The sequence below is a fragment of the Fusarium vanettenii genome, assembly GCF_000151355.1.
Source record: "Fusarium vanettenii 77-13-4 chromosome 11 genomic scaffold NECHAsca_32_chr11_3_0, whole genome shotgun sequence".
In the NCBI taxonomy this organism is placed as follows: Eukaryota; Fungi; Ascomycota; class Sordariomycetes; order Hypocreales; family Nectriaceae; genus Fusarium; species Fusarium vanettenii.
The window spans coordinates 19,700-42,327 of NW_003315853.1; the positions used below are offsets into that span (position 1 = coordinate 19,700).

At 50.0% G+C, this 22,628-nt stretch overlaps 6 protein-coding genes across 6 annotated transcripts; 4 read left to right on the forward strand and 2 right to left on the reverse strand.

Annotated features, from left to right (window-relative positions):
- Nucleotides 1-413: 413 nt before the first annotated feature.
- NECHADRAFT_52155 (uncharacterized protein) lies at nt 414-2,118 on the forward strand (the record flags this gene model as incomplete). The annotated part of the gene is made up of 3 exons (XM_003042637.1): nt 414-638; nt 701-803; nt 845-2,118. The coding sequence occupies 3 exons, from the start codon at nt 414-416 to the stop codon at nt 2,116-2,118; spliced, it is 1,602 nt and encodes a 533-aa protein (XP_003042683.1).
- Nucleotides 2,119-3,331: 1,213 nt separating this feature from the next.
- On the forward strand, nt 3,332-15,491 carry NECHADRAFT_52243 (uncharacterized protein; the record flags this gene model as incomplete). The annotated part of the gene is made up of 7 exons (XM_003042638.1): nt 3,332-4,659; nt 11,180-11,278; nt 13,872-14,068; nt 14,142-14,571; nt 14,622-14,739; nt 14,791-14,840; nt 14,891-15,491. 7 exons carry the CDS (start codon nt 3,332-3,334, stop codon nt 15,489-15,491), a joined length of 2,823 nt encoding a protein of 940 aa, XP_003042684.1.
- A 65-nt stretch (nt 15,492-15,556) lies between these two features.
- On the reverse strand, nt 15,557-17,019 carry NECHADRAFT_52025 (uncharacterized protein; the record flags this gene model as incomplete). The annotated part of the gene is made up of 4 exons (XM_003042735.1): nt 15,557-15,724; nt 15,768-16,561; nt 16,610-16,711; nt 16,764-17,019. The coding sequence occupies 4 exons, from the start codon at nt 17,017-17,019 to the stop codon at nt 15,557-15,559; spliced, it is 1,320 nt and encodes a 439-aa protein (XP_003042781.1).
- A 748-nt stretch (nt 17,020-17,767) lies between these two features.
- NECHADRAFT_97267 (uncharacterized protein) lies at nt 17,768-18,577 on the forward strand (the record flags this gene model as incomplete). Its single annotated transcript, XM_003042639.1, has 1 exon — nt 17,768-18,577. The coding sequence occupies one exon, from the start codon at nt 17,768-17,770 to the stop codon at nt 18,575-18,577; it is 810 nt and encodes a 269-aa protein (XP_003042685.1).
- A 291-nt stretch (nt 18,578-18,868) lies between these two features.
- Nucleotides 18,869-20,529, reverse strand: NECHADRAFT_52098 (uncharacterized protein; the record flags this gene model as incomplete). Its single annotated transcript, XM_003042736.1, has 4 exons — nt 18,869-19,939; nt 20,015-20,290; nt 20,340-20,377; nt 20,430-20,529. The coding sequence occupies 4 exons, from the start codon at nt 20,527-20,529 to the stop codon at nt 18,869-18,871; spliced, it is 1,485 nt and encodes a 494-aa protein (XP_003042782.1).
- A 515-nt stretch (nt 20,530-21,044) lies between these two features.
- Nucleotides 21,045-22,384, forward strand: NECHADRAFT_72728 (uncharacterized protein). Its single transcript, XM_003042640.1, has 5 exons — nt 21,045-21,231; nt 21,286-21,525; nt 21,579-21,614; nt 21,667-22,112; nt 22,175-22,384. Exons 1-5 carry the CDS (start codon nt 21,217-21,219, stop codon nt 22,305-22,307), a joined length of 870 nt encoding a protein of 289 aa, XP_003042686.1. The 5' UTR covers nt 21,045-21,216; the 3' UTR covers nt 22,308-22,384.
- Nucleotides 22,385-22,628: the final 244 nt, after the last annotated feature.

Below are 22,628 nucleotides of genomic sequence, written 5' to 3' on the forward strand. Positions count from 1 at the left end.
CAGAGATCTATAACCCTTCTTCGAGGTTCGCTCATTATTAGAGTTTCTTAACGGCCGACCGTCAGTCGATAGTTCGATCGCGTGTGGTTCGAAACCGCAAACCAACAAGTTCACATCGGGCAACACCATGACCCAGAGGAAGAACGCACGGATATCTTGATCATTCCACTAAAGAAAATCTACACACTAACCCAAAGTGGCTCATGGTCGCCGGCGAATCGGTGACAACTTTTCCTCACGTATCCTCTTTCGTACAGAAGACGCCGACAACACCTCACCGAGCACGTCAGAGTCTTATTCTAAGAGATCCGTATTTAAAACAAAGCAAAGACGCGCCGAGATGGATCTCCAGTTCAATGCAACAGCAGGACAGATTCTCCACCAGAAAGCAACGCCTTGAACATTCCTACACGATGAGTGACGAGAAGCACCCTGTCCCAGTTGTGGATGCGAGCTCTAGCAGTTCGCTGCATGATGGGAATGTCATTTCCAACAAGGCTGCTGATGAGACTTTGGAGCTCATTGAGCAGTATGGAAGTGAGGTTGGTGAGCTGACGCCGGAGGGGGAGAAGAAGTTGAAGCGCAAGCTTTACATCCACGTCTTGCTCCTCGTCACATTCATTGACTTTATGCTCTACGTAAGCACATCTCAACTATCTAGAACGAGCTTGAATTCAGTTACTGATGATGCATAAAACAGGTGGACAAGTCAACCCTGGGCCAGGCTACTCTCCTGGGTCTTTTCGAGGATACCGGCCTTAACAATGCGGAGTATAACAATTTGAACTCGCTCTTCTACACTGGTGAGATTGACCCAACAAATCTTAACTCGCAATCAGGATAGATTCTAATCGTGTACAAGGTTACATCCTCGGTCAGGTGCCTGGACAACTCCTTATCCAAAAGCTCCGACTCCGCACCTACATCTCCGGCACAATCTTTTGCTGGGCCGTGGTCGTCCTCTTGCATTGCGTCGCCAAGAGTTATGGAGCCCTCATCCCTCTTCGCTTCTTCCTTGGATTCGTCGAGTCTTCAGTTATCCCAGCTCTCGAGATCACAATGGCCATGTTCTTCACCCCCCAAGAACTTCTCCACGTGCAGCCGTTATTCTACATCTCGTGTATCGGCTCGCCCATGTTCACTGGATTGGTCTCTTATGGCTTGCTCTTTAGCAAGGTCAGCACTAGCCCCTGGAAGTTCTTCATGGTCATTACAGGTGGTATTTCTCTGGTTCTTTCCGTCATCACATGGTTCGCGTACCCGAACAACCCCGCGACGGCCTGGTTCTTGAGCACCGAGCAAAAGGTTCACGCCATTCGTCGAGTCCACGACTCTACTCGAAGCTCTATTGAACAGAAGACATTCAAGAAGTATCAGTTCTACGAGGCCTTGAAGGACCCCGTTTCTTGGCTATTCGCCGGTTCCGGCTTCACTCTGATGCTGGCCAACAACCTCCCCTACCAACAGAGTCTACTCTTCCTCGACCTTGGAGTTTCTCCCCTGGGATCTACTTTAGTCTGGGTTGCCTCTGGTGGTTTCGCGATTCTGGCTTGTATCACGGCCTCACTCCTCATCCGATTCTTCCCCGGCTACAGCGCCTGGTGGGCAGCACTTTGGTGCATTCCCTGCATCGCAAGCAGTATTGGTATGGTGACGATTCCTTGGCACAAGACGATCGCACTCCTGGCTTGCTTGATCCTCCCTCCCAACTGCTTCGCGCAGACCTGGATTATCTCCCTTGGCTGGCTTTCCTCCAGCTGTGCCGGCCACACCAAGCGTCTCACTCGCAACGCCATGTTCATGATTCTCTACGGCATCTCCAACATTATCTCCCCTCAGCTGTGGAAAACTGGAGGGTTCCGATACTACGGTGCCTGGGCCACGCAGATTGTCGCCAGTTTCACGCTGACGCCTATTCTGCTGCTCGCTATCCGATACATCTTGGTTAAGCGAAACAAGGAGCGCCGACAGTGGATTGCCGAGCAAGCTGCCATTGGCAACCATGGAGAGGGCTATGTTGAGCAGGTGGTGGGTGATGAGACGGTCAAGGTCAAGGTTGACGTTTCGATGCTTGATCTGACTGATCTGGAGAACAAGTTCTTCATTTATCCTCTTTAAACTTGGTTGAGTGATCAGTTGGGCCATGCGTAGTGCATCTCGCTACAATATTATAGGGTATGGTAGTTATCGCAAGGAATTCCCCTCGTCGATCTAGTGTGCTATTCCGTGAGTTCTGTAGATGAACTGATAGTAGATGGAGAGCCTTAGTATGTCACGACGTCTTCAACCGAGCCTGGTCTAGAGGATTTCTTCTCCTTGTACCACATATTCCATGCAGTCATCACAACATCTATTGAGTAGCCTCTGTCGTGTGGCCGACGGTCCGAAGTCGGGCCTCAACCCTTTCAATACCGAATGGCGAGGGGCAGTTAAGTGGGTAATTAACATGTCATCCGAGATTCATCAGATCTCTGATGAAATCCGACCCCGGTAATATCTACCATGTGTTCTTCCAGATGATCACTCCGCTTGCGTAACAGCAGTGTGGGGGATTACATCGGGCCAACCCTCGGCGGCCGGCGGCCGGCGGCCACTTGTTCAACGACATGATTACCAACGCCGGGTTTAAGTCCCCAATTAAACCCAGCAAACCCGTTAGATCATGCGAGCAAATCTTGGCAAGGATTCTCGGCAGAGAAGGTGTTCACGCGAGATGAAATCTTAGCCTCCGCCCTTGGTTGACATGACATCCCCATAGACCCACTTCCGCCCAACTTGTACATCCGCCTTAGCACGACAAGTATGAAGACTAGCGAGCTCAAGCCTTGTTCAACAAGGGCGGAAGACTTGAAAGCACGAAAAAGTGCAGTTCATGCGCTCTTGGGCTTTTATGCTGAATAACATTCTGTCTCAGGGCGAGCCGCAGCCACAAAAGCCTCCAAGATTTTCTCGAAGACCGCTAGAACGCGCATCATCTTGGCATCTCACAGACCTCACAACAACAAAGATAAGAAACCATGGGGTCATTGTGGGGTCCCGCCTATTCTCTGGGGTACAAAGGGGAGGAGAACAGGGTCTCAGAAAGCAATTCATTATATAACAGTTATTCAACTCTTGTCATCGCGACTCCACCAATCTTCGCCCTAACACGACAAGAGGGTTCGAGAATCGGATGGTGACTTGACTCATCGGATCAGATAAAATGGCTTCAAGCGTCTGCCTTTTTAGAAAGTTCGAGGTAGCAGTACCAGTAATTTGGTGTAGAGGGTCCTTCTTTGCTTCTTTCTGACCTGGGCTTGTTTCTTGCTTTTCGTCATCCACAGCCACCATCATGGATATTCAGACCAAGACAGAGGCCCAGGACTCGGCACAATCGTCCAAGTCTGTCGATTTCGAAGCTGCCGATGATACCCAGCTGGAGAGAGGACTCCATGGCCGGCATCTCCAATTCATCGCCATCGGTGCTGCGGTGGGGACAGGCTTGTTCATCGGAACGGGAAACGCTCTTGCAACTGCCGGACCTGTTTCTCTGCTCATCGCCTTCATCTTCGTCGGCAGCCTTCTCTTCTCAGTCATGGTTGCTCTTGGCGAAATGGCTGCCTACATACCCGTTGCAGGCGCATTCACAACTTATGCGACACGCTTCCTCGATCCCACATTTGGTTTCGCCATGGGCTGGGTTTATTGGTTCAGCTGGACAATCACATTCGCCCTTGAGTTAACAGCCGCTGGTCTCATCATTCAATACTGGGACGACAGCCTGAACATCGGCATCTGGATTGCTGTGTTTTGGGTTCTCTTCACTGTTGCCAACTTCCTCCCTGTTAGGTGGTTTGGAGAATTTGAGATGTGGTTCTCCAGCATCAAAGTCATCACCATCATTGGCTTCGTGATCTTTTCCATCTGCGTCAACGCAGGTGTTGGCCAACAAGGCTACCTGGGCTTCAAGTACTGGGGCACGCCCGGTGCCTTTGCTGAACATCTTGCAGAGGGCGCAACTGGCAAGTTCATCGGCTTCTGGTCCGTCATGATCACTGCCGGGTTCAGTTATCAGGGCTCAGAGCTTGTCGCCATCGGAGCTGGAGAAACCAAGGATCCCCAAAAGACGATTCCTTCTGCTATGCGTTGGACCTTTTGGGGTGTCTTCTCCTTCTTCATTTCAACCGTCTTCTTCCTCGGCCTTAATATCCCATACACAAATGAGGGTCTTCTCAGCGATTCTCAAGACGCTTCAGCTTCTCCCCTCGTCATCGTCGCCCAACTTGCCGGAGTTCCAGTCCTCCCATCCATCCTCAACGCGGTGCTCCTTACCGCTGTTTTGACTGCCGCCAACTCGGATGTCTACTCGAGCAGCCGTATTCTCATCTCTTTGGCTGACTCTGGCCACGCCCCAGCTTTCTTGAAGAAGACGAACCGCTTCGGAACACCTTACTATGCGGTCGGGTTCTGTGCCATCTTCGGATTCCTGTCATTCCTGAACCTGTCCAACGACGGCACAGTAGTGTTCAACTGGTTCCTGAGCATCACGTCGGTTGCAGGATTTATCGCATGGGCCATCATCAATGTGTGCCACATCCGTTTCATGAAGGCCCTGTCTTTTTATCAGATCCCCCGATCAAGTCTGCCATATGTAGCACCCTTCCAACCCTACCTATCTTGGTACGGCCTGATCTTCACTGTCCTGATCATTATCACGAGTGGCTTCGAGGTGTTTATTGAGTGGGACACCAGCAAGTTCTTCACAAATTACATCAGTTTGATATTGTTTGTGGTTCTTGTTGTCGGACATAAACTCCTTTTCAGGACAAAGATGGTCCCGATTCAGGAGATGGATATCGTCACAGGGACTGCGTAGAGGCGCAGGGTGACTAAGAAAAAGCAGTATTATTTTAATCTTTATATTCGTCATAACAACACTTCATGAAACATCCATCCGAGCCTCACACTATATCTTCTACTTGACCTTCCAGACTTGACTGACATCAAGTATGCATGTTTTATGCATCCTCCGATCTCGCTCTGCTAATTGTGCACATTTTGTCCATCTTGATCTTATCGATAAGACATGCCGGGAAGGAATTCCCCAGTTAAAAATGGGCGACCCCAAAACTGATTGGCTTGATATCCTGGTCAGCATCAAGCTGTATCACGTGGTGCCCCACAGCCCTACTCCCAGCCAACATCTCTCCTTTGTGCCCCTTTATCGCTTGCGACGCATCGCCGACTTCCAATCTGCCCATTCGAGTGTCCTTACAACGCAAGACCTCTAATCGGTAATCTCAAGCGTCTTCACATGGGTATGCGATGCAACGGACGGTCAAAGTCGTGACACGTCAGACTTACATCATTCCATATCACGGCCCTCAGTGGCTGGCCTTGGCTGACCATCCAAACACGCTCTTGCGGAGACCAAACACGGGGAGCCGGACCGGTCTCTGGGCCTCCTCATCCATACCTTCAGCTAGAAGAGAAAAGAAGAAACAAGAGCTCAGTCAATACCAATAGCTGTAGTACATTCTTCACTCTGAGCCTCCTAAAGGTCAATGATCTTCTCACACAGACTACGTGTACAGCGGGACAAGTTCGGTTATGTCAATTTCCCCTGCCTTGCCTACAAAAAGCCAGCCCCTGTGGACTATCTCCAAATCAAAGCTGCTCCTTCTGCTCTGCGCCCTGAAGAGCAACCAGCCATGAGGCTCTCTCAGGAGCGTACAGCTCGACATCAATCTTCCCAGTGAAGTTGGTCGGATCCGTCAGTGTTCCCGCCTGAACTATTTTCATACCTTTAAACTGGGGCGCCGAAGCCTCCTTCCACATGGTCGTCCCGCAGTCGGGACAGAAGAAGAGCTTGAGAATCATCCCGGTCTCGTGCTCGGTAGAAAACGACTTGGGCTGGCCACTGTTCAGGGTGAACTTTTCCTCTGGGATAATGAAATTGGTAGTATTTGTCCCTCCTGAGACCTTGCGACAGGTGCTACAGTAGCAGAGAGCCTTGCGAAGCGTTAGATAGTGACAGAGTCGTAAGTTGAGGCGGCGTTACCTTCATAGCCGGCTCATCCGTGTAGGAGTAGGCGCATGCCCCACAGAGGCAGCTACCAGAGTTGGCAGGGGCCATTGCTCTAAAGATGGTGAAGTTGCGAGAAGATCTTGACAGGTTTTTGCGACAATAATCTTGATCAGTCAAGCAGAAGTAAGAACCAAGGTGTAAAAGCATGTGTGCTTGTCCGGTTATAAAGTCGGTGGGGGTCTTCGACACGCCTTTCACAAAACAAGGTTGGTCCAGACTTGGGTCTTGTGACCGAGCTCCGAGAATCAACGGAACAGGGAGAGATTCATACGTATGCCCTCATGATGATGAATTATTTAGACCATGTGGCTAAACATAGGAACAATTCAACGACGGTGAATGTTTCAGCTTGGAGGCCACGATCTCCAGCCAAGAAACGGCAGAAGCCGTGATGTGGTTGAAATAAGCTATGTCAATAAGGCCAGGCATTTCGGCGTGCCGTATCTTCCCGTCGTTGACTCTGGATCCGGTCCCGTTGGCCTCGGGAAGCAATGACCAATCTCCTGAACTTGTTCCAAGGGAGCATCAACAGAGTGGCGATGCCTATCACTATCTCATTCTAGAAGCTATCCAGTCTGAAACTTCTTGCCCTCTATAGGCATATATCAGAGCCAAAGCCATAGTACCCGCCGTCACGGGCACAGCAGCCGTCCAATAGATTGTCTGATTGTACTCCATGTCCCGTATATCCATCGTGTTCATACCCATGAAGCTCGAGACGAAAGACCTATACACCGATTAGTAGTTATCAAAATAGGCGCGTTGTTTATACCAGGAAACTTACAGCGGCAAGAAAAAGAGTGTGACAATGGTAAATACTCGGATGGCTTTTCCATGGTTCTCCTCGAGAACTTCGACGGTCTGCTTGACATTTTCCTTCAAAGCTGTAGTTTTCTCCCTGAGAGTTAGTAGATTAGAGTCGACGATCGCCCGTTTATTCATGTGTGTTCTCGCATAACGGTCTTCGATTAGGTGCAAGTCCATCCGAGTCGGTTCAGGAAGGTGGAATGACCACGGCCATATCAATCTCATGAAGTTGTTGACGACCACCCACTGGCAATTTCCCATCACTAGCAGCGCGTCTATCTCTTCCTGTACGGCGCTGATGTCGAGAAATAGCCGCTTCTGTGGCCGCCGGTTGGCCTGGATGTGCAGCTTAGCCACGTAATCCTGGTAGGTTCTGACAACCTCCATGTCCTCTTCGTGGGGTTTGACTTTGTCATCTTTCATGTTCTTGGCTATATTGAGTGGTCGGCTTTGGAGGTTGAGAATGAGAGCCAAGACGAGGAACTCGGCGCCAACCGCCTCGGCACCTAAGCCCCCGGCTGTTGAGGTGGTGTTGGTGCGCACAATAATATCACTCTTCATATCTTCTGCGAGAGACTTAGCGTTTCTCGATGCCCAAGACGCTCGACGCTCAACGTCGGTGATTTTCTCAGTGATAAGATCTGACTGTCGAATGGTGTCTTTACCGGTGGTGGCGAGCGAAAGCCTGTTCAGCAGCGAGAGATGACTTCCCCTGAGGATATATAAGGAGACCAATTCTCCAAATAAGGAGCGCAATTTTGGTGAATGAGGGGGCGTTTTCTGCATCTTGTCTGTCTTGAACGCCCTTGCCACCAACAGGTACAATTTTTCAACCGTCGAGTTTAGGTCAAGCAGATCTTGAAAGAATTTGTTCACTCCCTCCTCGATGCGGTCGATCCCGATGGTATCCTGATCTCCATGAGTAGTCGGATGTAGCCACACAAGTGACGGGTCGTCGAAAGGCCTTGCACCCTCGTTTCTACATGTGACCCGCCGGGAATGGTGTGAGTAAAGATGTTGAAGGGCTTCAGCAGCAGATCCGTAAACCATCTCTGATCGGCAGTCGAGGCAATCAGCCCATGTCTCTTGTGTAGGCCCTAGAGCCATAGCCTTCTCAGAAAGCGAGGACAAGGCATCAAAGTCCCGGATTATGTAGGACTTGCGCGGGATACTCGCGTAGGCCCATGATATTTGCTAGAACACATCACCAATTAGCACCCCTCTAATTTGTGTCGTGAAGTCAAACTCACCCGGAAGATAGCATCAACCCAACCCCAGAGCCGCATAAGGACAGGATGATCAAGGGATCTGCCTCCGTCTGGGAGAAATGAGGCCAGGATCTTCTGAGAGGATTCCAAAACTTTTTGTTTCAGTTCCCGGCAACGCTCGGTGGCCTGGCGGTCTGGATTATATTTGGGTTCTTTCTTTTCCGGATCTGACTTGCTTGTCCAGGCTCGCTTCATCCTGGACTTCAGCCTTGTCGAGCTGTCTGATAAATCATCACTGTTCTGAGAGTTCATTGATGCTGTCTCAACGGTAGGTGACAAATAATTAGACAATCCAGCCGCTTTTTTTCCAGACTTCGTATTACCAAAGGTTGAACTGGGCCCAACCTGTGGTGAGCTTGTAACTTCTATCTTTGGCCCATTGGAGTGAGAGGTAGGGGAGCTCGGTTTTGGTGTTTCTCCTCCTTTAGCAAGAGGACTGTTCTCTGAACTTGCCGCCGTTGGGAACTGAAGTCCGTGTCGATGGAGAAGATCATGAAATGTACACTGGAAAGCTTCCAAGTACGGCTTCCCTTGGCTGCTAGAAAGTTTCTTTTGAACCTGATCGAGAGCCTTGAACAAATGTTTGTCACCCGTTTCCGAGATCTGCCCGCTTGCCCCACCCTCGGGGAGCCAGCTAAAGAAAGGGATCCAGTGAATGTGCTCGGATTCAGCAGTGGAATTTCGAGTCGTGGATGTCGCTTTTTCTCTGTTTTCTTTTTGTTTTGAGGCAGCATTGTCCTCGTTATCTTTAGTGGCAGGATTGCTACCCATTGGGAGGGCCCTGTGTTGCTTTGGTGGAGTTTTGTAAGGCTTTTGGGAAGGCATGGAAGCCGTTGGAGAAGTGAGCAAATTGTAGCCCGGAGGAACGTGGCCTGGACTCCAAACTCTCTTCGCCGTGAGATAGATAACGCAGTGGCTAATAGTCGTTGACGCCGAGATTTGGAGCCATCTCTTTGCAGTTAGGACATTTCGGTTCCTATCCACGAGATCATATCTTGTGGCATCAGCCCCTGGTCGTTTCGCTCTAAAGACTGCGCGCCTTAGAAGCTCCTGCGTATGTCTCTCGTAAGCCTATGCTAATCACAACATGGGTCAAGAGTTTAGGAGAAATCCTTCATACCACGTAACTGCAATCTCGCTGGACAACGAACTGACAGACACTTCCATCCTCATCAATGAGTTGGATGGTCAAAGGTTTTGCGCCCAATTCTAACGTGATATGCCGACCGCGCAGCTCATGGGCAGAGTGCTGAGACATGGTGATCAGAATACCTAGAAAGAGTCAGTAAATACAGCCATGGCTGGGTTTTTATATGCTCACCAGGGCCAACGAGGAGGCACCATAGCTGGCCCACATGGAGAACCTCTTTCGAGCTGATGGACATCTTCCGTACAGCTTGATCGTTCTCGCGGCCGGCATCAACATCATAGCCATAAAGACAGCGGAGAAGAGGCTGGGGGAATTGGCCATAATTGTGTTTAGAATGAGCCTCCACTGTCTGGAGTTTCAAATATTGAGAACTGACAAAGATGACGGGCTTGGTCTTCTTGGGCTGGCCACCATCAGAGGAGGGATATGACCCAATACAGCGGATGCTTCCGGGTCGAATGCAGGTGCTGTTTCCGAACCTACTAGAAAACCTGTCATCGACCTCGGCCATTACCTGGATTGCGACAGACTTCATGTCGTTCGACAAGAAGGGGCAGTCGACTACGTATTTCTGCAAAGGTCAGCGACATGTGGACCTGGGTGGTTAATTATATAGGTAGGGGGAACAAACCCGGAGAATTGTGAGATCCAACGAGGCCCTTCGGATATGTCTTAAGTTGGCCGACATACCGTGTCAGTCTTGAGCGCATGCGGATGACAAAAAGTATTCTCACTCACAACCATCTCAACTGAATAGATCTCGGGTCAACAACTCTGGCCTGGGGACCCTCAGGGCAGGCCAAGGTGAGTCTGTCCTGGTCGATTGAATACTCCAAGGCATTAACAACAAGCCTTTCAGTGAAACAACTAGCGTCCACATTCCTCTCGGGTTCAAGCCATTCCTTGGACTCGGAGGTATCGTCAATCTGGTCTTCCTTATCAGCCTTGAGGGGCAAGGTGTGTGTAAGCCCTTCAAGCTCTAATTCCCAGGATGTTGGGGGGTAGCGCCATGGTGTAGTGTTGGGAGGGGTTTCTAGACGAGAGAACAGCGGTTCGCGAGGAGGGTATGGGTATGCAGGACGAGAGAATCGTGAGATTGGTTCGTCTGTCTCTGAAGCAGTTTCATAGTACCGGTAGGGACCTGATTCTAAAGATGATTCATCGTGGATGTCGGAGCTAGCTGAAGTCTCCGTTCCCGATGGTGATTCAAACGAAGGCAACGGAGGCACCGGTTGGGAGTGAGAAGGATCTGAGGCATTGACTAAATCCATGTTGGCTCGTCAATGTGTTCTGGCCGTCGTTCCACAGTCTCAGCTGCGGGGTTTTCATGCTGACCTGCAGCAAACCAGAACGGAATAGGAGATACTCCGAAGAAGACACCTGGAAGATGATACTTGCAGAAAAAAAAGATGCGGTTTGAATTTGCAATCTATCGTTTAAGGCTTTGGATCAAGAAGAGATAACTATTAGTTCTTTGACTGTTAGTTTAGTTGCTATGCCAAGTTAACCTTCAGCATTTTAATGTGGGACAGGGGGGGGGGGGGGGGGGGGGGGGGGGGCTGCAAGGGCTTAATCGCACAATAATGGCTCCGTCGGCTTCATTGCACAAGACCTTTTGGCTTAAATGTATAATTAATGAACAATCATGCAGCCCTACAGCCTTTTAGGTTAACATCCATGACAGTCTGACCACCATCACCTTGGCCATTGCCTTACATCCCCTCAAAACCCGGAAGCTATACGAACTACGAAAGCTGCGAGAGCTGCGACCAAAGTCAGCAACTCCGCCGACATGGAACCCAGCAGTTTTGGTCCGCCGTATGGACGCCCTCCAGGGCTTGGCGATGGCAAAACCAGTTCTTGGATGCCAGTCTATCCAGCCAATAGCCAGATGATTCCCTACGGAAATTACTCGCCCAGGCAACCCAATACAGTCAATCCATTCTCTCCAACAAACCAAGGTGGACCCGACATGATGCCTTATGGGTCTGGCTACTACCCTGCTCCCCCTCCCCCTCCTCCTCCAGAAACCCCAGCTCAGCCACCTACACCGCCTCCTGACCCAGAAAAGATTCGTCTTGAGGCTGAGATAGCTGCCTTCAAGGCCATGGAGGAGAAACACGCAGCTGCTGAGAAGCAGAGAGAGCTCGAGGCTAAGATCCGCAAGGACGCTGAAGAGTCCTTCAAAAGCCGAATGGAGGCTATGGACGAAGCTAAAGAAGAGGCTAAGAACCAGATTGAAAGGGCCAGACGCGAGGCTACAAAGGCGGCCTATGAAATGATAAAGGCTGAACAAAAAGCTGAGGAGGAGCGAGATCGGCATCACGCTGAGGCCATGAGGAGAGCCAAGGAGAGGGGTCGACTAGAACTCGAAGCCGAGATGAAGGCCGCTGAAGAGCGCCAAAAAGTTGAGGCCGAGGCTCGCGCAAGAGCTGAAGCAGAGGCTTGGGTCAAATTTGACGCGATGCGCAAGGCCGAGGAGGCTAAACGACAGGAAGAGGCAAAGCTAGTCGCTATGATCGAGGAAAAGACACGTAAAAGGTTTGAAGATGAGTATAGGATGAGATACGCGGCCGCCGAAGCAAAATGGAAAGCGAGGTTTGAGGCTATCGAGGCTAAATGGAAGGCTGAGTTTGAGGCCGCTGAAACAAGACGGCAGGAAAAGTTTGAGGCTGCGGAAGCAGAACGGCGGATCAACTTCAACAGAGCAAAGCTGGATCTAGAAGACAAGTACGAAACGAAATAAGACAAGTTGATATTTATGATACGTCTATCTGCTTTACTATCAGAGCCTCGGCCTCATATGCCTCGCGGTCGAGAAGTCAAGATTCTACTATTGATGATATTATCAATCTAGGGGGTTACTTTTACAATGTTCTTTAATAAGTAATACAGCCGTTCTTGCCTTTGTTAGGTATCTCTACCTCTGTATGCTATTAAAGTAATTACATCATAAAGCTCAACTTCATAGAAGCCTTATTAAGGGCCTTGTGGCTTTCTGATGGACACGACATTGCCTATAATAATAATGTCACGGTATGAAATGGAAACACCGCGCCCTTTCAAACATGCATGCATGCCTAGGTTAGATGCCTGACACTGGATGTTGAGATGTATAAGATTAGAGTCGTTCCAACACATTCCGCGCCTTTCCCCATCATCCCCTCTTCCAGTTCAAATTTACCAATCCAAGAGAAACAGACCTCCTGGTACTACTACACAAACACTTGTCGTTCTGCCTTGTCTTAGGCGACCATGCATCGCGAGCCGTTGTGTCTGTCACTACTGTGGCTGATGACCTCTTTTGGAGGCGTCAATGCCAGTGATAGTGCCTTTGAGTATCACAAGAGTTCTTCCGACACTGCCGTCGGATACACCAGGGTATGTATGACTAAGATTACCTACGCAGTGATAGACTAACTTACTGTACCTATATTAAATAGTTTGCTAGCTCGATTATAGCTGGTATATAGCATTGGATCGAAACAAACCAGCAGCTATCGGTATCTCTAGCTTATTCCCACAGGGGATGCTACGAAGAGTACATGGCTGACGGCTGTGATGACGGCTGTGATGAAGCGTAGGCTATAGTAAGGAGTATTCTTTGTTCTGGTTGTGATTGAAGAGCACCAGTATTCACCTATTATCCACATGCAATGTTGAATACCTACTTAGCCATGAGCCTTCTACTGCAGGCAGCAGAAAGACTATAAAAAAGGCAAGGCAGATATATCCTATACTTATCCAAAGGAATTTTACTGTGACCACGATATAGATGCATTAATGGTGATAAATATTCACAAACAAGAAGGAAAAAAGTCTCTATAAGAAAGACATAAATTGACATGTATGATAAAACATAAAGCTTAGATAAAGGGAGTGTGTCGTTGGTTGGTGCTGGGATGGTGTGCGGACAGGAATGCAAAACCCTACCCTGGACGGGCAATGAGCTGTGGTGTGGAATTTTGGTAGGAATTTATTGCTTGGCTTTTCCGGTTTCGTAGAAAGCTTATAATTTCAGATTTGAGAGTTATCTAATTGACAATAGAAGATGTATATAGTATACTACGTCTACAAAAGTATTGCTAGATAGCATGTGCTCTCGAAGAAATTCGCTGTCGCTGCCGGGCTGTGAGGTCATCTCCGTGAACCCCCTGGATAAGGCCGTTATCGTTTGAGCTCTACCCTTTATCTGTCCCTGGATCGCCCTGAAATGCGGAATGTGGGCGCTTCCGATTCTCGGTTAAGCTTTGACTAGGTACGTCATAATTAATTCTTGACATATCACTTTCCGGAGTCCCTCGGCAATGATGATAAAGGAGCAATGCCTTCACATCTTTGGCATCCCATCTTGTTATGCACACTAACAGGACCTCGTATCGACGCTGCTATTTGTGGACCGCGTCAGCCAACAGCGACTGACAGAGCCTGGCTGATTGGTTGGAAATGCCTCACACGAGACCGCCAATGAGCAACGTCCAGCCCAGCCCCCCCTGAAGCCGAAGCTACCGACCGACGCGGGTGCGCGCTGCGTTGGCTGATTAAGCATTTCTGATATCATTCTTTTTACCTGTCTCAGACTGAGCATCCCTGATGCTTATTCCTTCGAGCCTCAACTTGTCATCGCAAGTGCTGATCAGGCGGGTTTCGAGATGGCAGGGCAATCGGCAGCCCAGGCGCTGCTACTGAGGTGTCTCTTCTTCTTGATGGTCTTGTTTGTCCGAGCCGAGACGGAAAAGCCGGATCTCCGATGTCCGGATTATGTGGCTAACTACGGTATGTCACACTTGCTGACCGCGTCGTGTCCGAATCGTGGAACAACGGTTCACTAACGAGCGACCTGTTCTAGCGCCTCTTGTCTGGCTGCATTCTGAGGATCCGTACATGCCCAGCGACTTGCTCGCCCATCTTCAACATACGACACCGACAGTGCAAGGGCATGCAATTGACGGTATCCCTTCAATTAATCTCGGCAACTTGGGGACTCTTAACGAGTTCGGAGATGAAGATGTTGCCCTGGTTTCCCAAGATGATCCTTTTTCTTACCCCAAATGGATTCTCGGCGAGGCACCAGACGATGCTGGCAGGATACACAATGCCACACCTTGCGCCGTCATTCTCGTAGAGAAGAACGAGGTTGACCTGGATGCGTTTTACTTTTACTTTTACTCGTACAACGAAGGACCCAACATCACCCAAGTTCTGGAGCCTTTGAATCGTCTTGTTACGAGCGAAAAAGCATCCGCAGGCATGCATTTCGGCAACCACGTTGGAGACTGGTGAGTCGCGTTGGAATCACTGAGTTGGGCTTGACTGACCTCCTCCAAAGGGAGCATAACATGGTCCGCTTTCGAGACGGCAAGCCCATTGGCATTTATTACAGTCAGCATGTCGATGGCGAGGGCTATGATTGGAATGATGGAGCGGTTTCTAAAGCTGGTGACAGAGTACGTTCACTCACAACATGTGAACTCATGACCGACCTGCTAACTTTCTAGCCCATCGTGTACAGTGCCCGAGGGTCTCACGCCAACTACGCCGTGCCTGGGTATGATCTTCTTTACAGCAACTCCGATTGCATACTGACGTATCTTTCAGCGCACCCGTACATAATGCGGCTTTGGTCGACTACTGCGACGAAGGTAAAAGATGGGATCCCGTCTTGTCGGCCTACTTTTACAAACTCGACATCGACACCTTCACTCTTGTCCCCCTCGCCCCTCCCAAGCAACAATCTCCGAGATCTTCCTCCAATCACACTTCATGGTTTGAATACAAAGGACACTGGGGTGATTTCCAGTTTCCTCAATCCGATCCTCGCCAAGAAACCATCCCCCGCTTCGGAGTTCACCGCTTTGAGACGGGCCCGAACGGACCCCGATTCAAGCACCTGCTGCGGAAAGGTCTTGTCCGAGATCAAGCACGGAAAATGAGCTGGACGGAGTGGGCTGTGGGTATCTATATGTATTGGTATCCTTGTTGCATAAGAGGATGGAGGAAATGGATTTCTGTGGGGGTGATTATCACTGCTTTCGCCGCCGTTGCGGTTGGCATCATACTTGGCGTTAGGAGGTTGAGGAAACCGAAAACGGTCTACACAAAACTACAGGCGGAAGATATACAGATGGATGAGTGGAGGAGAGATGAGGAGGCCTTGCTGTCATCATCCGAGGATGAAGATGACCGCCATAGCAAGTAGAATGGCTCATCTTTTACTATTCTAGCACAAATCTTGTGACGAGATACACGAAATTTATACACATCTTATGATCCTTGAATCCATCCACCCTCTGCTTCAAAGATACGGCCGACTGCTTTGCCCACCTTGAGGAGGTGACGATCTCTGAAACGGGGTGCGATAAGCGAAACCCCGACCGGCATGTTGTTCGGACCCCGAAAACCCGGGATATTGATGACGGGTGAATGTAACGCCTGCCATTATTAGTCATGTCTTGGCGGGTTGCAATTGACTCACCGTCCAAGTCGAAGCAAGAATTGGACTTCCAGTATTATCGAGTCCCTCTGGTGCTTCGTCAAGCACGCTCGGGGCCAGAACCGCATCGTAACGACTCGCGATGGCGTCAAACTTTGGGCGTAGGGCTGAGAGACCGTCGTACGCTTCGAGCTGATCCTTGTGAGTAATATTTTGCCTGTTCTCAACCCATCCGATCAAATGATCGTGCAAATCTTGCTTGGCGGAGAGATACTCTGGAAGGAAAGTTGTGCCGCCTTCAGTCTGGCCGAGTTTGCCGTGCCATTCGACAACACGATCAAACTCGGAGCCGAGGCTGATTTCTTCAACTTGGGCCCCGTGGGATTTCAGCAACTCGACGGCCTTTTCCATAGCGCTCATGGTTCCTTGGCCGGCGAGACCCCACTGTATCGTCCTGCAGACGGCGATACGAGAGCCCTTAACATCAGTGAATGCACTTTCCTCATCATCATGGACGGCAAAGAGATCCATCAAAGCCTCGACGTCATCAACACTGCGAGTGAAGAAGCCGATGGTGTCGAATGTGAGGGCACTAAACTTCTGCCCCTCTCGTGTGATAGCGTTCCATGTCGGCTTGAAGCCGTACGTCCCATTAAAGGAGGCTGGACGCACAATGGAGCCCATGGTCTGACTCCCAAGAGCGACGGGTACTTGGAAGTCGGCTACAGCTGCACCAGATCCAGAAGAGGAGCCACCTGGTGTGCGTGAGGTACTATGGGCATTTCGGGTCTTGGGGCCGGCGAAGACGGCAGCGAATTCAGTTGTTGTTGTCTTGCCTGGCCATTATCAGCAACATGGTGTTTGGAGGCCTCGCTGAGACTGACCGAATATGAGGCACCCTGCGTTTCGAAGGATCGAGACAGAGCCGGCATCTACTTTCACGAGGTGATCTTTATATATCGGTGAGCCATGCGCCGTTGGCATATCTGTTGGCATTAGTAAATAGCTCTTGGCGCGCCGAGCTTGTAGTTCACCAACCTTTGGTGTAGATGATGTCCTTGACTGCCACTGGCAGGCCATGAAGAGGTCCCCTCTTTTCAAAAGGCACCTTATCGAGCTGTCTTGCCTGTTCTAAGATGGCGGCTGGGTCGAGATATGCCCAGGCTCTAACGTCATCGTCGCGGTGCTTAATGCGTTCTAATAGAGAGGATGCATATTGCTCAATCGTGAGGTCCTTAGCTCTGATCTTTCCGAGAGCTTGGGTAGCTGTCAGGCGCCAGAGTTGGATCGTCATGTCGTATTTCTTGTCCGACAGTTCCTTCGTGACCTCGATGCCTAAACTGCGTGTTACCGCTTCCCCGCTTGGTGTTTATCATGGTGTTCGGGCGACTCCACCGAGAGAGAGGGGTTGTCGCTTGTTTTTTTGCCGATCTCAAGTTCGCCAAATATTCACGGCAGTTTGCTTTCTTGGCGACTTTTACGTAAAACTACTCTATGGGTCCAGAGTAGCGACAATGACTTGCATAGCTACCCCGGATCGAGAGATGATTACCCTGGGGGAAGCGACATGGGGATTCGGCCTTGTTTCAGGGATAGTATTCTCAAAGATAGGCATGCCTCCTAACAGAAGAAAGCTGGCTCGGTGTACAAAAAAACACACCGAGTCTGATGTAAGCCATCGTTGATATAGCATGAGACTGGCCCTAATATGCTTTCCCTCCCAAACTGGGCAAATTTTATTAACCTAAAGGGTACTAAATTTGTTATGAACCCATTTACTTGTCGCTTCATCTCGCTACCTATTATTGCCCCCAATCGTGATATCGCCAAGGTAACTAGATGCACATGTCTTGTAAATCCCGAAGACAAGGCGTTTTTGTACACCAATCGATTTACCCCTTTTGTACAGTAGACGTCATCACATTGTAACGTTGTTCTAGATTTGTCACGAGGAGCATGAAAAGAGGGGTTGGTGATGAGTGCAGGCCCTCATTCATCCAACTCAATATTCTTTCCGCATTTTGTTACTGATTACTGTCAACATGTCTGGACCGCATGCCATCTACCCCAGCCTCCGTGACAAGATTGTGGTTATCACGGGCGGTGCAGAAGGGATAGGCGCTGCCACAGTCGAACTCTTTGCTCTCCAAGGCTGCCAGGTCATCTTCCTCGACATCGCTGGGGAGTCGGCCGGAGACACCATCGACCGTGTTGTTTCACACGTCAACGATTCTAGTGGAATTGTGATCAAGACACCTATCTTTTACTTCTGCGACGTCTGTGACCTGGGGAAATTACAAGCTACCGCCACAGATATACTGAAGCAGCACGGCACAGTACATGTTCTTGTCAACAATGCCGCCGGCGCAGGCAACAAGGCTAGGCTCGGGACAGAACAAGTGACGCCCGAAGCATGGGATATCAACATCAACGGCAACCTCCGACACATCTTCTTCCTGAGCCAGGCCTTCATCCCGGCAATGAAGAATGCTGGAGGAGGTAGTATTATCAACCTGGGATCCATCTCCTGGCGAATTCCCGCCGCTGGAGTCTCAGTCTACGCGGCTTGCAAAGCAGCAATCATGGGCCTCACACGCACGCAGAGCAAGGAATTTGGGCAGTTCAACATCCGGATTAATAGTGTCATGCCTGGAGCCATCGCTACGAAGAGACAGAGGGAAGAGATCCTGACGCGCCTGTATCGGGAGGAGGTCATGCGGGGCCAGAGCTTACAGAGGGATTTGGAGCCGGAGGAGGTGGCCAAGGTGATTGTTTTCCTTGGGAGTGATGAGGCAAGTGCGGTGACGGGAAGTTCGTATGTTGTTGATGGAGGTTGGTGCAGTGACCCTTGAACTCGCGCGGAGGATAATCCACCTGTCGGTTTCGTGGGGAGTTGGAACAAGGACGTTGGAGACAATGATGGTGCCTTCCTTAATTCGGCCGACTCGAAGGATCCTTGCCTAACTGAGATTGGAGGAACAATTTGCTATCTCCCTTGGGATCTGCAGTTGAAGAGCTGTCATGGTATGCCGTTTAAGAATGAGACTTGGTCTATTTTTCGAACTATCACTGCCCTTCAAGAGAAAGAAAAGGCGCGAGAAAATAACTCTTTGGCCATAACTCCAATATCCTCCAGAGAAAATCTATAGCTTAGCCTTGGGCCTTTGCGATGGTACAGCCAACGGGTCATACACAGCCGATGACAAGTTGTCGGCCGGAACACCACCGGCGTGGGATGACAAGGCCCGGCAGTCTACAAGACTTGGGTTGAGATCCTCTACCTTTGCACATCCGATAAGCCTCATGTTCATCTCCATCTCGTCCTTGAGAAGTTGCATAGCCCTCTCCACACCCTCCTGTCCATAAGAGCTCATGGCGTACAGGAAAGGCCGGCCGATGCCTACACCCTTGGCACCGAGACACAGGGCCTTGATGATGTCGGTGCTTCGTCGAATACCTCCATCGATGAAAACCTCCATTTTCGAGTCAAGACCTTGTTCACGCAGAACCGGCATTGTTTCAGCCAAAACTTCAATAGCTGATGGCGCAGTGTCCAACTGTCGACCACCATGGTTGGAAAGAACAATGCCTTGAACGCCCATCTCAGCAGCCTTGACGGCATCTTCAACGCGTTGCACGCCTTTGAGAACAATGGGCATAGATGTGATGCTTTGAAACCAAGGAATATCCTTCCATGAAAGCGCTGGGTCGATGAAGCTGGAAATGGCTCTGGCGGCACCCTGACTGTTATCGGTGTCGTGCCCACTTTGAACATCGCTGCCGGGATCGGTGAATTTGCTTCGCATATCCTTCTCTCGTCTGCCTAGCTGTGGAGCGTCGACCGTAATGAAGAGACCTTTACAGCCTCTCTTTTCGGCATGTTGGATGATTTTCCTTGTGATTTCCCGATCCTTGTTGACGTAAAGCTGTAGCCATTGAACCTGATCTCCTTGTTGCGCATCTAGGATTTCGTCAAGTGAACAAGACGCAAGCGTGGGAATCATCTGAATGACGTCGTGTTTGTGAGCGGCTCGGGTCAAGACGACTTCGCCTTCAGGATGACCGAGCTTGCCAAGTGCTGTGGCTGTGACGTAGAAAGGAATCGAGCATTTCGTTCCCAACATTGTTGTCGAAAAATCAACCTGTTCGACATCGACGAGAACTCGAGGACGGAACCAGACGCGATGGAAAGCGCTGTGGTTCTCTCGCATTGTCTAGGAATAGCAGTCAGCACTGGTCCATGGCCGAGAAGTAGCTTGAAAAAGCCAGGTAAGGTGGGAGCATCTCACAATTTCGTCATCAGCGCCGCTAGAGTAATAACCCCAGGCCGTCTTCTTCATAACCCGTCGCGCCACAGCCTCAAAATCAAGTAGGTTATAGCATTGCGAAAGAAGTGGCTTTTGGGAGAGACGTTCTAATCGCTCGGCCTCATCTGGGTCTTCCTCCTTCGCCTCTTCCTCCACTGTTGACATGTCAACGGGACCTAGATGTTTCGACTTGTCGAGATATTTCTCGAGTGTGTCGGGAGGATGAACGGGGTCAAATTCATCGGTTGCATCTTTGCCCTGAGCGCAAGGTTAGTAATGCCTTCGACAGAGAAGATGGGCCTCGTACGGCATATCGGAGAATAATCTTGGAACCTCCAGGATGTTCTAAGAAATGTCAGGACACAAGATTATCGTTATCTGGCTCGATGATGCCTACCGGGGAGAAAGTCTGTTACGTCATATACCTTGCCGTGGACAATGACCCAGCACGACTTGGCGTTGTTGTGCTCAGCGACTTCAGCTCCTTTGAGGGCCATGTTGATGAATCTGAGAGCACAGGGGCTGGTTCAGATAGAGGCCGTGCTTGCGAATTAAGATGATGGTGTAAAAGTACAAATAAACATCCAGCCAGGTCCGCCAACTCAAGACAAACCCAAACAAGGACATCTCCAAGCTTAAATGTCCGGCCAGCAGCCTCCGTTGCCCCGAGCTAAGATCATCCCCATGGGGCCCTAATCTGGGGAAACACAATGAGTGGATAACGCCTGTTCAATGACTGGCTCTTTCTGCCCGGTCAATGCCCCGAGTAGTTCGGCGTCGATCAATCTCCGCCATTATCCGGTGTCCTCGGTTGAACCATTATGTCATTTTCGGTGGTGAATCCAGAGAGATTGATCTTGATTACCGCTACGAAGCTTGCCATTGGCTCGGACTATGCTCCGAAATCTCGGTAGGTTTCGCCGAAGGAGGGTCCCCGCCTCCATCCGCCATGACCCGTTCTACCCGTCACCGCTTCCGGTCATGGTTCCTCGACCTTGCATGGCATTGTCGACGAATCAAGAGACTTAACTAACTTCTAATTGCTCCTGAATAATCGGCAGAAAACCCTAAGAAACGGTTCTAGGATTTGGAGCTCGACTGCAGCCTTTTAAGTGCGCCCCAGAGCCGTATCTCGTACCCGAAAAAAAAACCTCGGTCAACTTCCGCCGAAGACCATTCTCAACATGCCAGCCTTCTCGGTAAGGCCCTCATCAGACCTGAAATGGAATCCACATCTAACTAATGCATCCTAGAGACTCGTTAGGTTTCTTGCCAAAGATGACCGAATCTACTACGGTGATGCCATCCTCCCGGACGGCGAGACCAATGTTGGCAAAGCGAAAAAGGCGCATGTCATCACCGGCGATGTTTTTGGGAAGCATGAGGTCACCGACAAGATTGTCGACATTCGTCTTCTTCTCGCTCCACTAGCAACAGAGGATGTCGGCACTGTGAGATGCCTTGGCTTGAACTACACGCAGCATGCTATTGAGGTGAGCACACGACGTCCGTGTGGAAAGTTCTGTATCTGATGAATTTTATCTAGACCAAGATGCCTATTCCCAAATTTCCCGTCCTTTTTGTAAGTGATCCTAACGAGAAGCTCATGATCTGGAAACTTATACTTCAACTAGTACAAACCCAAGTCATCGCTCTCAGGGCCATCCGATCCTATCCCCATTCCCGCTAGGGCACAGACCGGCCAGTCACTGGACTATGAATGCGAGCTCGTCATCGTCATCGGCAAGCAGGCCCTTGACGTATCCGAAGATGATGCATTGGATTATGTCCTGGGTTATGCTGTTGGTAACGATGTATCTCATCGCGACTGGCAGATCAAGTTCGGCGGAGGCCAATGGTCTCTTGGCAAGGGCTTCGATGGATGGGCGCCTTACGGCCCTGGTATCGTGACCAAGGACGTCATCAAAGACGGCCAGAACCTCAACATCTGGACTAAGCTCAATGGTGAAACTGTGCAGAACAGCTCCACCAAAGACCAGATATTTGGCATCAAGAAGGTCATCTCGTTTTTGAGTCAGGGTACGACTCTGGAACCCGGCGACCTCATCTTTACTGGAACGTGAGTTTCCCCTGCTTTCTTAACAAGATTGAATATTTACTAATGGATCTTTTTGGTTACAGCCCTGAAGGAGTTGGAATGGGAAGGAGCCCACCTCTCTGGCTCCAGGATGGAGATGTTGTCGAGGTTGGCCTCGAAGGAATTGGATCAATCACAAACACGGTTGAATTCGGGACACCCAATGCGAAGATTTAGTCAACACCTGTGTTCATGTGTCCGAGGTCAAAGTTTGTGCTCGAAGAATGTCAATAAACAGCATATTTACTTTTTTTAACCAATGGCGAAAGTTGACATCTGCGGTTGTAAGGAAGTGTGCCTCGACGGCAAGTCCCCCACCCATCGCATCATCACTATGCTATCGCAACACAATATGAAGAAGAAAACGGATAGAGAATAAATTTTCAAATAACTGAGGCGTTGGGGGATGTAGAGACCCCTTGCAAGATCATTCGTAGAGAAGCTATTGCATCACGGGCCACGCCAGAAAGAACAAGTGAACTCTGATACTGGGCGAAG

Coding starts and splice junctions, on each gene's coding strand:
- NECHADRAFT_72728 (XM_003042640.1), top strand. Junction 21,615..21,666: donor CCAAATTTCCCGTCCTTTTT/GTAAGTGATCCT, acceptor TACTTCAACTAG/TACAAACCCAAGTCATCGCT. Junction 22,113..22,174: donor GACCTCATCTTTACTGGAAC/GTGAGTTTCCCC, acceptor TTTTGGTTACAG/CCCTGAAGGAGTTGGAATGG.